At 45.2% G+C, this 13929-nt stretch overlaps 1 protein-coding gene across 2 annotated transcripts in view; it reads right to left on the reverse strand.

The window, feature by feature from the left end:
• LOC140426781 (slit homolog 3 protein-like) overlaps window positions 1-13929 on the reverse strand; it is a 925338-nt gene that overhangs the window by 240907 nt on the left and 670502 nt on the right. For both annotated transcript variants that reach the window (XM_072511946.1, XM_072511947.1), the window contains one exon: window positions 2242-2313. In XM_072511946.1, coding sequence (XP_072368047.1) covers window positions 2242-2313 — 72 coding nt within the window. The remainder of the gene's footprint in view (window positions 1-2241; window positions 2314-13929) is intronic.

The raw sequence follows: 13929 nt of genomic DNA on the forward strand, positions 1-13929 counted from the left end.
GCTGCTGGCTTCATTTGCCATGTCCTCTCCACGCCTGCTTATTTGGAGAGGTTGTCTCCTTTCTCCCATTCTCAATACAACCCCTCAATCCTGCAGAGTGTGAGACTGGGGAAGCAGCCAGCCCATGTCTCCACACTGTCCCAATGGTTGGTGCAGCCTCAAAAGTTCATGTCCCTTTGAGTCATTTTAACCCATGCCAGTGTTCCTTCAACTAGAAATTCTTCCTTTGGCAGAATTGTTGCGCCATCTTGCGTGCCGATCCCGATTGGCTCGGGAACCCGGAGGCGGGATGCTAATGCTGTGGTTGAGTTTAAGTGCCTTAGCACTACTGGCTGTAATTGGTAACGTACTCCTGACCTACTACTGGTCCTGTGGTTTGGCCGGGAGCTAAATTGAGAAAATTCCACCCTATGTCTCTGGTAATTGATGGCAAATAGTTTGGCATAGAATATCTGTGAGGGTTCAACAAGGGATTTGCAAATTTTTTCTGTGTTTCCACAGTGCAACTGCTGAGAATCCCCCCAAACATTTAATCCCCATTCGCCTAGTGGCATTACCATCAGTCCAATTTGCAGCCTCTTGCTTGTAATATTCTACCTTCCTCAATTCAAACATGTGGCCAGTGCTTTGGTATGGGTACACAGTCACTTGTTGCTCTACCCAATTGGTAAATGGTTTCTAGTTAACTTTCCTTCCTTTGCTCCAATATACATCATTTGGAGGGTAATGGGCATTAGCTTCTATAATCTTGGTTCTCAAGTGTGTACTGGGACACTTTCCCCATGGTGTCTTTGACACGAGCATCAAACTCGTAAGCATCATGTGGGAATTATATCATAATTCCTGCTCTGTGAGGTTCCAGAGTTTCCAATGTGGAAACTGGGATTCCCCTTCAATTTGGAGATTGTGCAAAGCTGAGAAGTGTAAAAGGAATAGAGGGACCATGGAGTACACATCCACAAATCCCTGAAGGCAGCAGGACAAGTAGGTAAGAGGGTTAAGAAAGTAGACTGGATACTTTCCTTTATGAGCCAGAATGTAATTGTAGTGAGGTCATGCACGGACTGTATAAAACACCAGTTAGACCAGTAAAGCGGACAGTGTCCATCACCACAATATAAGGATGCGACCACAGGAAGAGAGAGTACAGAGGAAGCCAGAGAACGAGTGGGGATTCTGGATCTCACAGTCTGAAAGAGTGGAAGATGCACAAACCCTCATCATATTTTTAAAACACTTGGGTAGGCACTTGAAGTGTCATAAGCTAGAGAGCGATGGACCAAGAGCTGGAAAATAGGATTAGGCTGGATGAAGGCAAAATACTGCAGATGCTGGAAACCTAAAACAAAATCAGAAAATGTTGGAAAAATTCAGCAGGTCTGGCAGCACCTGTGGAGGAAGAAGCAGAGTGACCATTTTGAGTCCGTATGACTCTTCTTTGGAGCTGGATGCCCTTCTTTGGGCTGGATAGTTGTTTAATAGCCATCACAGATATCATGGACTGAATGGACTCCCCGCTGTGCCATAATAGTAGTGGAGAAATTGAGGAGTAGATTTGGAATCTGGGGGCTGTGGTTTAACTAGCAAAGGACACTGGTAAGCTTCCCACCACTCGTCCTGGCTTCGTCCATCCTACCTGTTTGACATTGTCTTACCCACAGTTTCCTGGAGGCACTTGGAAAGAATGACAGCTCCTCATGTATTTCCTTTTGCAAGCCAAGTTAGTTAGTCAGTCAGTCATTAAAAGTGCCCTGGTGGGCTGCAGGTTTGTTTGACTCAGGTAGCACTTTATCGAGCTTGTCATGGATGGCTTCCAACTTCCATCACCCTACCCTTAAAGAGATCCTCCCTCAGGGGATGCAGTCGCTAATTGGCCACATTTGGACAATTAACGAGCATGGACTTGCGTCTTTGTGAAACAGAAAATAGGTATAATTATCTCTTCGCCAGGGGAGTAACATGACCCAGGAATCCCTGTGTTCAAGACTAGGGCACTGCATGACAAACATCACACATCAAAAGTACACAACGGTAGCTCTCTCTCACTGATGGATCCATCAGTTCTGCCCCACCTTCACAGAGCTTGTGCTTGTAGCTAAGGCTAAAGGGGAGGAGGGTAAGGGCAGGGTGACGTCGCTCAAATAATGCCCGCACATGCACGGTAACAATATCACTGCCGTGATTATACACTTGACCAATGTTCCAGCGAACCTGATTTTAGCAAAGTTCCTGTTTACTTACAAGCGCTTGAGTTTTTTATATTGGCTGAAGGCTCCGGCTCCCACAGTCTTAATCAAATTTTGTTCCAACCGTCTGCAAAGCAACAAAAAAAAAGAACTTAATAACATTTGAGCTGCAGGCTGCAAATCACATTGATGCTTACCTGGCAGAGCAAAAATAGAATCAATAACTCTGGGGAAGTTAATGCAAGTTTGGCAATAGGATTATGATGGCAATGAGGGCAAGTTCACAGTTGCTCCGGGAGAGAAACAAACAGGGAAGGTACAAAAGTTCAGAGAGCAGTGTCGCCTCCTCAGAATTCTGTGCAAGACGACCCCGTTACTCTGCACATGCCAACTCTACCACTCTGCACATTTCTGTATATGTATCAAGCGTACCCTGTAGCGTGCTCCAGACATTTGGTGAAAATGAGGCAGACATTTTCAATAATTTATTGGTCAGCTATTAAGTGCAGAAATCTATTCAGGGTTATTGGTAGACCCCGTGTCATAAATCTTATTCACACCCACACACCTTCTTATTCAACCCAGTCAGGGTGGATTTTCAGCATCATCTACACTGGATGCTTGCGCCTCAGTCAGTGAAAACTGGTCTTACCAAAATTACAGCACAATTCAACTTTTAAAAGTTGCGCACTGCTGAGAACAAGAACAAAGAACAAAGAAAAGTACAGCACAGGAACAGGCCCTTTGGCCCTCCAAGCCCGTGCCGACCATGCTGCCCGTCTAAACTAAAATTTTCTACACTTCTGGGGTCCGTATCCCTCTATTCCCATCCTATTCATGTATTTGTCAAGATGCCCCTTAAACGTCACTATCGTCCCTGCTTCCACCACCTCCTCCGGCAGGGAGTTCCAGGCACCCACTACCCTCTGTGTAAACAACTTGCCTCGTACATCTCCTCTAAACCTTGCTCCTCGCACCTTAAACCTATGCCCCCTAGTAATTGACCCCTCTACCCTGGGAAAAAGTCCCTGACTATCCACTCTGTCTATGCCCCTCATAATTTGGTAGACCTCTATCAGGTCGCCCCTCAACCTCCTTCGTTCCAGTGAGAACAAACTGAGTTTATTCAACTTCGCCTCATAGCTAATGCCCTCCATATCAGGCAACATCTTGGTAAATCTCTTCTGCACCCTCTCTAAAGCCTCCACATCCTTCTGGTAGTGTGGTGACCAGAATTGAACACTATGCTCCAAGTGTGGCCTAACTAAGGTTCTATACAGCTGCAACATGGTTTGCCAATTTTTATACTCAATGCCCCACCCATTGAAGCCAAGCATGCACTATGCCTTCTTGACTACCTTCTCCACCTGTGTTGCCACTGTCATTGACCTATGGACCTGTACACCTAGATCTCTCTGACTGTCAATACTCTTGAGGGTTCTACCACTCACTGTATATTCCCTACCTGTATTCGACCTTCCAAAATGCATTACCTCACATTTGTCCGGATTAAACTCTATCTGCCATCTCTCCGGCCAAGTCTCCAAATGATCTAAATCCTGCTGTATCCTCTGACAGTCCTCATCGTTATCCGCAATTCCACCAACCTTTGTGTCGTTCGCAAACTTACTAATCAGCCCAGTTCATCCGCAAACTTACTAATCAGACCAGTGCTTCAGTGAATAAAACACATTTAATCTGTGCCACAGGCCAACCCTTTGCTGAGGAGATGAAACAATTTCACATTTGTCCAATGGAACACTTCATTACTTTTCCCAACTTTCTTTCCCCCTCTCTCAAAGTCTCACGCATTCTTTGTCGTATTCCTTGCTGCAAATCAGGATTAACACTTACTGTCCTCAGCTTCCATTCACTCCCTGTGAGATTGCTGGGAGATTTTCCAACTATTTTCCCCATAAAAATACAATCTTATAATTAGAAGGTTAAGTACACACATCAGCACCCCTCTGGGTTTCTGCCACATCAACTAACTGATTAGCCAGAGAGAGTCAGGTGGAAATCCTGAAATTAATGCTTGCTGGTTGTCAAAGTAATATACCAAATCCTGTTTCTAAAGTCAATTAGATAACACTGGCAGTTATTGGCCACTTTGTATTTGCTTTAGTCAATCGGTAAAATATCTAAAGAATGACTTGCATTCATATAGCGTTTTTCATGATCAGTGGACATCTATAGTGCTTTTCAGTCTCTTTTGCATTGTAGGAAATGTGCAGCTAATGTTGCACCCACCCCACAAACAGCAATGTGGTAATGACCAGATAGCCTGTCCTAGTAATGAGGGATAAATATTTGCCAGGACACAGTGGATAACTCCCCTGCTCTTCTTTGAAATAGTGCCATTGTATCCACAAGAGGAAACAAGGAGGGCCTTGGTTTAACACTTTGTCCGAAAAAACTCACCTCTGACAGTGCAGTACAGCCCCAGTAGTGCACTGGGGCAACAGACTTTGAGTTTTATTTTCAGCGCTGGGGCGGGATTTGAACCCAGAACCTTGTGACTCAGAGACAAAAGTGTGACCAACTTAGGCACGCTGACACGCCTACAGCCATCAAGCAAGCAGATTGGTTAAAGCTATTGCATCAGTAAGTCTGTGCTGAGAGTACGAGGTACAGGATGTTTGTCTAATGTTCCATTAGCAGCAAGCACATAATACTGTTATAGTGTCCCCATCGATGTAGAGGAGACAAAGTCCACATTATATCCAGAATGCAGGATGTTTAAGTTAGTGTTGGCGCAGCTCAAGGGGTGTATATTTATTGGCCTTGATATGAGGGCGAGAGGGTTTGGGTGGGGGTGCAAAATGATAAAAAGGGGAAAGCTCTTCAAGCCATCACTGAAATGACTCTTGCTATTTGTAAGCAGGTAGGTTTTCAGGTGCGGTGTGACCCTGTGGAGTTGAGGCAGGACACATACTTAAATCAGACTTCCATGGTGCAGTTGGGTCACAGATACATGAACCTACTTGTCAGCGTGTACAAACTGCGCTGATACCTTTTGTCATTGTTGCATTTTCATATCCAGACCGTAAGGGATTATTTATCCTTGTTGCATCTTGGGTAAGAAATTCATCAATTGTTATTATTCGCGCCATTAAATCTTCAAGCTGTCAATTTCTTTAGTTAATATCTGACAGTTAGGATAATCTTCCAATCAAAAGATCTGTTAGCTATATATGAGGCAACAGATCCTCCAGAGTTCCAGAGGCTAACCGGAATTGGTGCTCTACGAACTATTTTCATCAAAAACCAACAGCAAAACCCAGCCAATAGGAGTCTGGGTGAGACCGCTTGTGAAATCTCTCAATTGCGAGGTGCTGAAGTTTCACAGTCAGTTAGATTGGCGCTCAGTTCATGTGAAAGGGTGAGTGAATTTGCGAGTCACCATTCACCCTCGGGAACACCTCTGTCTGCAAGTCCCATAAGGAGGTAGCTAATACAGATCCAGGAATGTCATGGGGTGGAGGGGGTGGGGGACCAGTTGGATGTAAGCACCAAAATAAACTGTTCAATTTCAAATAAATTACTCTGAATGAAGTTCAGCCTCTCATGAAGTTCAGTCAGAGTTGCATAGAGTTTATAAAACTACACATTCCAACATTTTGTCTGAAGCCCCTCATTGAAATAAATAACATTGCGCAGATTGCAAATCGAGATATGATCCATGCTTTTAGCTGAGTTGATTTGGAAAACAAGGTTGACTTTCCTTTTGGCTTTGCTGTGAACAGGGAAACTAAATGATAATAATTTGTAGATACAAGCAGTGGCAACAAGAGGAAAAGCTTTTTCATGCAGCGAGTGTTTAGGATTTGGAATCTGCGAGTGTGGTGGAGGCAGGTTCAATCAGGGCAATCAAGAGAGAATTGGATTGTTATCGGAAAAGGAAGAATCATAGAATCCCTAATAGTGCAGAAGGAGGCCTTTCGGCCGATCGAGTTTGGCCTGACTCCGCGAAAGAGCACTCTTTCTAGGTCCACTCACCTGCCCTAACCCTGTAATCCCATCTAACCTTTGGACACTAACTGGAAATTTATCATAGCCAATCCACCTAACCTGCACATCTTTGGACTGTGGGAGGAAACTGGAGCTCCTGGAGGAAACCTACACAGACATGTGGAGAACATGCAAACTCCACACTGATAGTCACCAAAGGCCAGAGTTGAACCTGGTCCCTGACGCTATGAGGCCGCAGTGCTAACCACTGTGCCACCGAATGGATATGGCTATGGGGAAAATGTGGGGGACTGGCATGAGGTAAATGTCTTCCGTGGAGGGCTGGTATATACACAATGGGCCAAATGGTCTCCCACTGTGCTGTGACAATTCTGTGATTCTATTTTCTTTATTTTTTGTAACTTATGATACGGTTCTAACTTTCATGATCATTAGAAATATTCACTAGGTATCCGTAGGCCTCCACAACCTCTATATTACCATGATGTATATGCAGCATATATATGCACAAGAAGTCCAGTCAGGTGAAGGTTATCCATTGTAGAAAATAAAATCCAACTTTAGCCTATTTCTACTCCCTCTTCGTCACAGTGGTGAAACTTTTAACCTTCAAGGTGGAATGTAAGAGGACATCTCTTGACGTTGTCACGGCACCCTGGGCTGGTGTGCGGTCAATTACAGCCCCACTTGACCCAGAGTCATTATAACTAAACGGACAGAACATGTAACTACGCACACGCGCACATGTGCGCACGTGCGCACACATACACTCTCTGACAAGGTTGTCTACTTTCTTTGAAGACTCAGTATCAATTCAGGTTCACAGCAAAGGATATGCCAGGCACTCACTGCTTTCAGAACAATAAAGAAGTTCTTTCACTTCAGCAAGCAGGAGAGAGAGCATTCCTTTCACATCTAACGTCTCAACACTTCTGCTAAAACATCATGCAGGAACAAATCGCTGACCATCATCAGGCAGAGCACATAATCCGGAAAACCCACTGGTTATCAGTTAACCAATTGAACTGACTCTCTCCACTGCTCAGTCCAAGATCGTAAGAAACTGCAGAGTGTGGTGAACTCAGCCCAACATCACACAAGCTTGCCACCCCCACATTGATTCCGTATACACCTCCCGCTGCCTCAGGAAGGCAGATAGCCTTGTCAGAGACCCCTCCCTCCCAGGCATTGCCTTCCAGACCCTTCCGTCAGGCAGAAGGTACAGAAGTCTGAAGACTCGCACATCCAGACATAGGAACAGCTTCTTCCCCATAGCTATAAGACTCCTCAACGACTCCCCCTCGGACTGATCTGCTCCCTGTAAGAACACTATTCACGACGCCCAATGATTCTCTTGCTCATGTATTCGCTTTGTTTGGCCCCTTGTTCCGCACTGTAACCAATTGCTGTCAATGTTCATTTGTTAATCATCATCTCTGTTGATTATTCTTTTGTCTACTATGTACGTACTGTGTACGTTGCCTCGGCCACGGAAAAATACTTTTCACTGTACTTCGGTACATGTGACAATAAATCAAATCAATCAAAATCAATCAATCAATCACAACCAGTTCCCAAGATCTACCGGGTGCCAAGAGTTCAGTTTCTCCTCTCCCAATCACAAAACCTGGGAATACAGTGTCCTAGCAAGCAGGCTATTTCCTTTAAGTCTTTTACTTAAAGGCACATTCCGAATATGGGTTCAAGGATCAAAATAATAAAATAAAATAGAAATAAAAACAAAGGAAATAAACAGGAAGGAAACTTGCAACATCTCTGCTATCACTGGCAATGCTGCTTTGTGATTGGCTCGCAGCAGGCATCCTATCAAGGAAAGACTGGGCAGTGTCACTATCTTCCCCAATCTGGAAGAAATTCAGAGGCTCAGAGCTTTACCAATTTAACCAGGCTCTAGATAGATGATCGCACAATGTTTCCTCAAATGGGCAGAATGAAATAGATTCCTGTTTCAACTTTTATTTTTCATATGTGGGAAAGAAAATCAATAATTTTTGTCTTGTGAAGATATAAACAAATTATTCTACAATACATGCATTGTGAGAAATGCATTGTTGAGTGCGGAACAGGGCTTTAGCCAATAAAGTTTGCAGCCTTGGGTGAAATCACACCCCTGAGTCAGAATGCTGTGGCTTCAGGCCCCACGCTGAAAACTTGGACACAACGTTTTTAAAAATTATTTCACAGGATGTGAAAGGCAAGGCCACCATTTTTGTTGCCATCCCTAACCGCCCTCGAGAAGGTGGCGGAGAGCCGCACTCTTGGACCGTTGCAGTCCACGTGGTACAAGTACGCCCACAGCGATTTCATACAAATGAATGGCTGGCTAGGCCATTTCAGAGAACAGCCAAACGTCATACACATTGCTGGGGGTCGGGAGTCACATGTTGGCCAAACTGGGTTAGACTTGTAGATTCTATCCCCTGATGGACATTAATGAACCAGGCGAGTTTTCTTTTCATTAATCTAATGGTTGTATATCATTATCAATGAGACAAGCATTTCATGCCAGATTTACCAATTAATTGAATTTCAATTATCCCAGTTTTGGGGATTTGAACTGATGTCTAGGCCTCTAGATTATTAGTCTAGTAACTTTACCACCATGCTACAATATTCCTGGCATAACAATACAGTACTTAGACACTGCAGTACTTTTGGGATGAGATGTTCCCTCTCAGATGGGCGTATTAGGAAGGAGAGGAGTTCTTCTCAATGTCCTAATCAACATTTAACCTTTAACTAAAATAATTGAAACAAGTCATTTATCTCATTGTCATCCATGTCACCTCGCTGGCCGCAGAATAGCTGCTGTGTTTCCCTACGTGAAACAGTGACTCCAATTGAAGCATAATTGATTAGCTGTGAAGCACTTTGGTGCACCCTGAGGGTGTGGAAGACATTATACAAATACCAGCTCAGTCTTTCTATGTTTCTGATACACTGAAATACAGCTGCGCCTGAGCACGTGTCAGCATAAAACACAGATGTTTTCTCTCTCTTTCCTCAATTTTTTCCAATTACTCCTCTTTCCCCTGAACTTGACAAATCCGCGTTAGAGTGTTTTTCCACAAGTGCTATCATTTGACAAGGTTTGCGTCTAGACTGCATATTTCCAAGAAATACATCCGTTCAGTCCCATCCTGTTCTCACCTGATATCCAGGAATCTAGAGATATGTTAATGCAGTACAGACCAAAGATCTTACCGAGTAGCTTCCTGATATTAATTCCTTGGCACCACATTAAATGGTGTATTTACCCATTGGTTTGATCTCATTACATTTCCTGTCTGCAAGCACCTGTAACTCAGGCCATTCTGAATCTATGTCGTTTGAAGGTTTTTGATTCCGAATTCCCTTTCTAAATATCCGTAAGTGGGATTTGTGAGCTCTTTTTTACTTGTATTATTTCATATCTCACTCTGCTACCCCACCCACCCCCTCAACCAGATCCATTGATGGGATTTGCAGCTTATAAAAGTGGCAACCTGTTAACTGTGAGTTACAACCCTCTGTTAATTCAATACAACTAACAAAAGCTGATTGTTGGTTATCCGCTCATAGGTTATACCCTGATTTTAAATTGCAGTGGGAAGTAAGCAGTCAAAATGCCAGGAGGGCAGCAAATTCTATGTGGGATGTGTGCCATTATTCTTCCACAGTTGCCAGCCAAAGAAAGAGATCTGGGAGAAGCCTTTTAACTCCACGGCCTCATTTATTTAGTCTCTGGGCAGTTACCTACCTAAAACTAGTGGGAAGTGCCACTTAGCCAGTGACCTGACAATGAATAGGAGACTGCTGCAGATGGCTGAAGGAACAGCTATCACTGTGGAGGAGATATCTGGATGTCCTTGTAAATGAAGGGTGAAGGAAGAGTGGGGAAGGTGAGAAGCCTGGGGAGTGGAGGCTCAAACTCTCTTTAAAATACTTACCATTTTGGGCCCGTTCTGGCCATTTTAGGCTGAGTTGGCCTGGCAGGAAAGCCACAATAGACGTAATGCATTGAAGTGACAGCCTCAGTTCAGCAATAGCATTCACCTCTGAGCGAGAAGATTGTGCATGCAAGTCCCACTCGAGATATTTGAGAACTTATTCTATGCTGATAGATCAGTGGAGTACTGGGGGAGTCATGCACTTTTGGGGGCGCTGTCTTTTGTAGTGAGACGTGAAACCAAGGGCTTTTCTGCCACTATAGGTGAGGTAAGAGAACTCATGGCACTCTTCAAAGAGGCAAAAGGGCAGTTCTCCGATGTTTATCCTCAATCAGCATTCCAATAACACTGAAGATTTTGGTTTGGGGGAGCTTGCTGTATGAAAATTGTCTGCCGTGTTTCCCCACATTACAACTGTGGCCAAATTTCACATGTACTTTATGAGCTGTAAAGCAACGTAGAGCTTCCTGAGGCTGTGGAGGGTGTTATATAAATGCAAGTTCTTTCCTTACAAATGCTCCACCCTTCATCTCAAGGTCCTGAAAGCTGGACCCTGGTTATATCAGTGCAGTTCAATCTGCATATTTAAGGAAGAGCTCAGACAATTTTGGGCAGGCATTGTCCTTGTTGACTCAGGGTAGGTTAAAATTGTATCCTGTCGGGCGGCACGTGGCGCAGTGGTTAGCACTGGGACTGCGGCACTGAGGACCGGGGTTCGAATCCCAGCCCTGGGTCACTGTCCGTGTGGAGTTTGCACTTCCTCCCCATGTCTGCATGGGTTTCGCCCCCACAACACAAAGATGCACAAGGTAGGTGGACTGAACACGCTAAATTGCCCTTAATTGGAAAAAATTAATTGGGTACTCTAAATTTGCAAAAAGAAAAATTGAATGGTTTGCCTGACTTACATCAGATTGGCATGAATAAAATCACCTCTTTCCTCTCAAAACACACTTGTAATCTCTCAATTCTTTTCCGAAACATGTTTTATTCCTTTTCATTTCCATTTCTGCCATATAGATGAAGGATAGCTTGCTGCCAGATATCAGTAACTTCCTCGTTTGGCTGGGAACCAAGGAACAATGACATGGCAGCTTCCCTAGTTTTTCTTATAAGGTACCATTCACTGTCTTTTCTTTGCATTTGGAAACTGACGGAGAGGGATGATCAGATCTGTACCTTGCCCCTCTTTAGATACTACTGGGCGGGATTCTCCACTCCCACGCCGAAGTGGCCGCGCCGTCGTGAACGCCATCGAGGTTCACAACGGCGCGAAACGGCCCCGGTCCCGACCGATTCAGGCCCTGACAATGGGCCAGGATCGGGGCCGCGTCATCTACACGCGCCAGGCCTTGTCGCCCGCGTAAAGGTGGTGTCGCATAGATGACGCGGCCGGCGCCGCATAACGGGCGTCATCCGCGCATGCGCGGGTTGGCCAGCGCCAACCCGCACATGCGTGGTTGTCGTCCTCTCTAAATCCGCCCTGCAAGAAGATGGGGGGCGGATCTTTCGGGGCCGCAGAAGGAAGGAGGTCCTCCTTCAGAGAGGACGGCCCGACGATCGGTGGGCACCGATCGCGGGCCACCCCACATTCCAGGTGAAGCCCGGTGCAGGATCCCCCCTCTCCCCCCCACAGGCCGCCCCCCCAGCATTCACGCACCGCCCACGACTGCAGCGACCAGGTGTGGACGGCGCCGGGGGGAACCCGCCGTTTTGGCCTGGCTGCTCGGCCCATCCGGGCCTCAGAGTAGTGGGGGTGCTGAGAATCGCCATTTTGGGTGTCTCCGGCGATTCTCCGGCCTGCGGCCCGCGAAACACGACTGGGCCGTTCCCGCCGCTTGGGAGAATTGCGGGAGTGCGTCGGACCGGCGTCCCTGGAAATTTTGGAGGCCCAGGCGATTCTCCCAACCGGCGTGGGAGTGGAGAATCGCGCCCCACATGTTGGCACTGCACAGTTCCCCCTAGTCCGTCCACGTGTACTCTGCTGAACTGTTACTGTAGCTAACAGATGTTTACAATAACCGTTGACTATTTTCAATGCTTGAAGGAACGTTCCTGCTTCAGAAATGAATTCAAGATCAATGCTTTCAAGATCATTTCTTACATAAAACTGCCGAGGGAGGCTGAACAAAACGAACAAAGTATTTTAAATCTTGATTGTTTAAAAATCCTTGGGTTAATGTAAGACCGGCAACTAAACCAATCACTGAGAATTAAAATACAACCTTTTGGGCTCTTTTCTTTTTCAACTGTTTACTTAGCATCAGTTTGAAATTAAACGGCACAGACTTCTCTGCACTTCTCTCATAAAAGTGCTTCCTTTATACTGACGGTGTGTTTTTACTGTCTCATTCAATCAGTGCTGACTTGAACCATTCCTGACAGATAGCGTAATCTGATTACTAAAACAGGGGTGGGAAGGGGGAGCAGAAGACAAGCAAATGGAGACGTGCCAATACTGGACCCAATTTCAGATGGAAACAAAGATCCACAAGGCCCTTAACCAGTGCAAATCCATTCAGAATTAATTCCGTTGCTTCACCACTAAGAAAACACACACTCCTGACAGCTGCGAGATATAGGATATTGGCTTGTTTTCTAAACATGGCATTAGATAGCAGATGCACAAAGAAACTCGTATGAATGGTATGTGCTTTATTTCCTGTTAATGAATCTAAAGTGAGAGGAAGAGGGACAACTCCGACTGACTGCACAGCAAAGAACCTTCATGGAAAAAGTTACTGTTAATGTCTCAACTTCGTTTCTGCTCCTCCACTGAATATGCTATTTTACACTGAGTTAGAGTTTTATTGGAGATCTTGTGGCACAGTGGGTAGTGTCTTTGCCTCTGACCCAGAAGCAGCGGGTTTGAATCCCACTCCAGAATTGGATGGCCAAGAAAAGTACGTTAATAATGTGGCCTTGTGTATCGACTTGCAAATCCTTCCAATATTCATTAATGACAGGCGGTAAAAGTGGGAGAGATTCCTGGTCAGTCATGTGATAGAAAGGATATTGGAGCCTCCACCACCACTATCCAAAGTCCCATGCTATAACATGCATGTAAAAATTGCATGTTGCCACAGCAACTCAAACTGTCTGAGTGTACTTAACATCACCACCAGTGTCAATAGTCTCAACTTTGTTAAAATGGTATTCGCAGACATCATCAACCTCTCTTTACAACAATCTGAGGTCCCTATCTGCTTCAAGAAGACGACCATCATCCTGTACCCCAAAAAAAGCCAAGCTGCATGCCTTAATGACTATCGTCCAGTGGCTCTGATATCCATCATCATGAAGTGCTTCGAAAGGTTAGTCATGTCACAAATCAACTCTAGCCTCCCGGATTGCCTTGATCCTCTACAGTTCGCCTACCGCTGAAACAGGTCCACAGTAAACGCCATCTCCATGGCCCTGCACTCTACCCTGGAACACTTAGATAACAAAGACACCTATGTCAGACTCCTATTTATCGCTCACAGTTCAGCCTTCAATGCCATCATTCCTATGACACTCATCTCCAAACTCCGTGGCCTTGGCCTCGGCTCCTCCCTCTGCGACTGGATCCTGAACTTTCTAACCCACAGGCCACAATCAGTAAGGATAGGCAACAACATCTCCTCCACGATCATGCTCAACACCGGTGCCCCACAAAACTGTGTCCTCAGTCCCCTACTATACTCCTTGTACACCTATGACTGTGTGGCCAAATTCCCCTCCAACTCGATTTTCAAATTTGCTGATGACACCACAGTAGTGGGTCGGATTTCAAACAATGACGAGACAGAGTACAGGAATGAGATAGAGAATCTGGTGAA

Source organism: Scyliorhinus torazame, chromosome 7, assembly GCF_047496885.1.
Source record: "Scyliorhinus torazame isolate Kashiwa2021f chromosome 7, sScyTor2.1, whole genome shotgun sequence".
NCBI classification, from domain to species: Eukaryota; Metazoa; Chordata; class Chondrichthyes; order Carcharhiniformes; family Scyliorhinidae; genus Scyliorhinus; species Scyliorhinus torazame.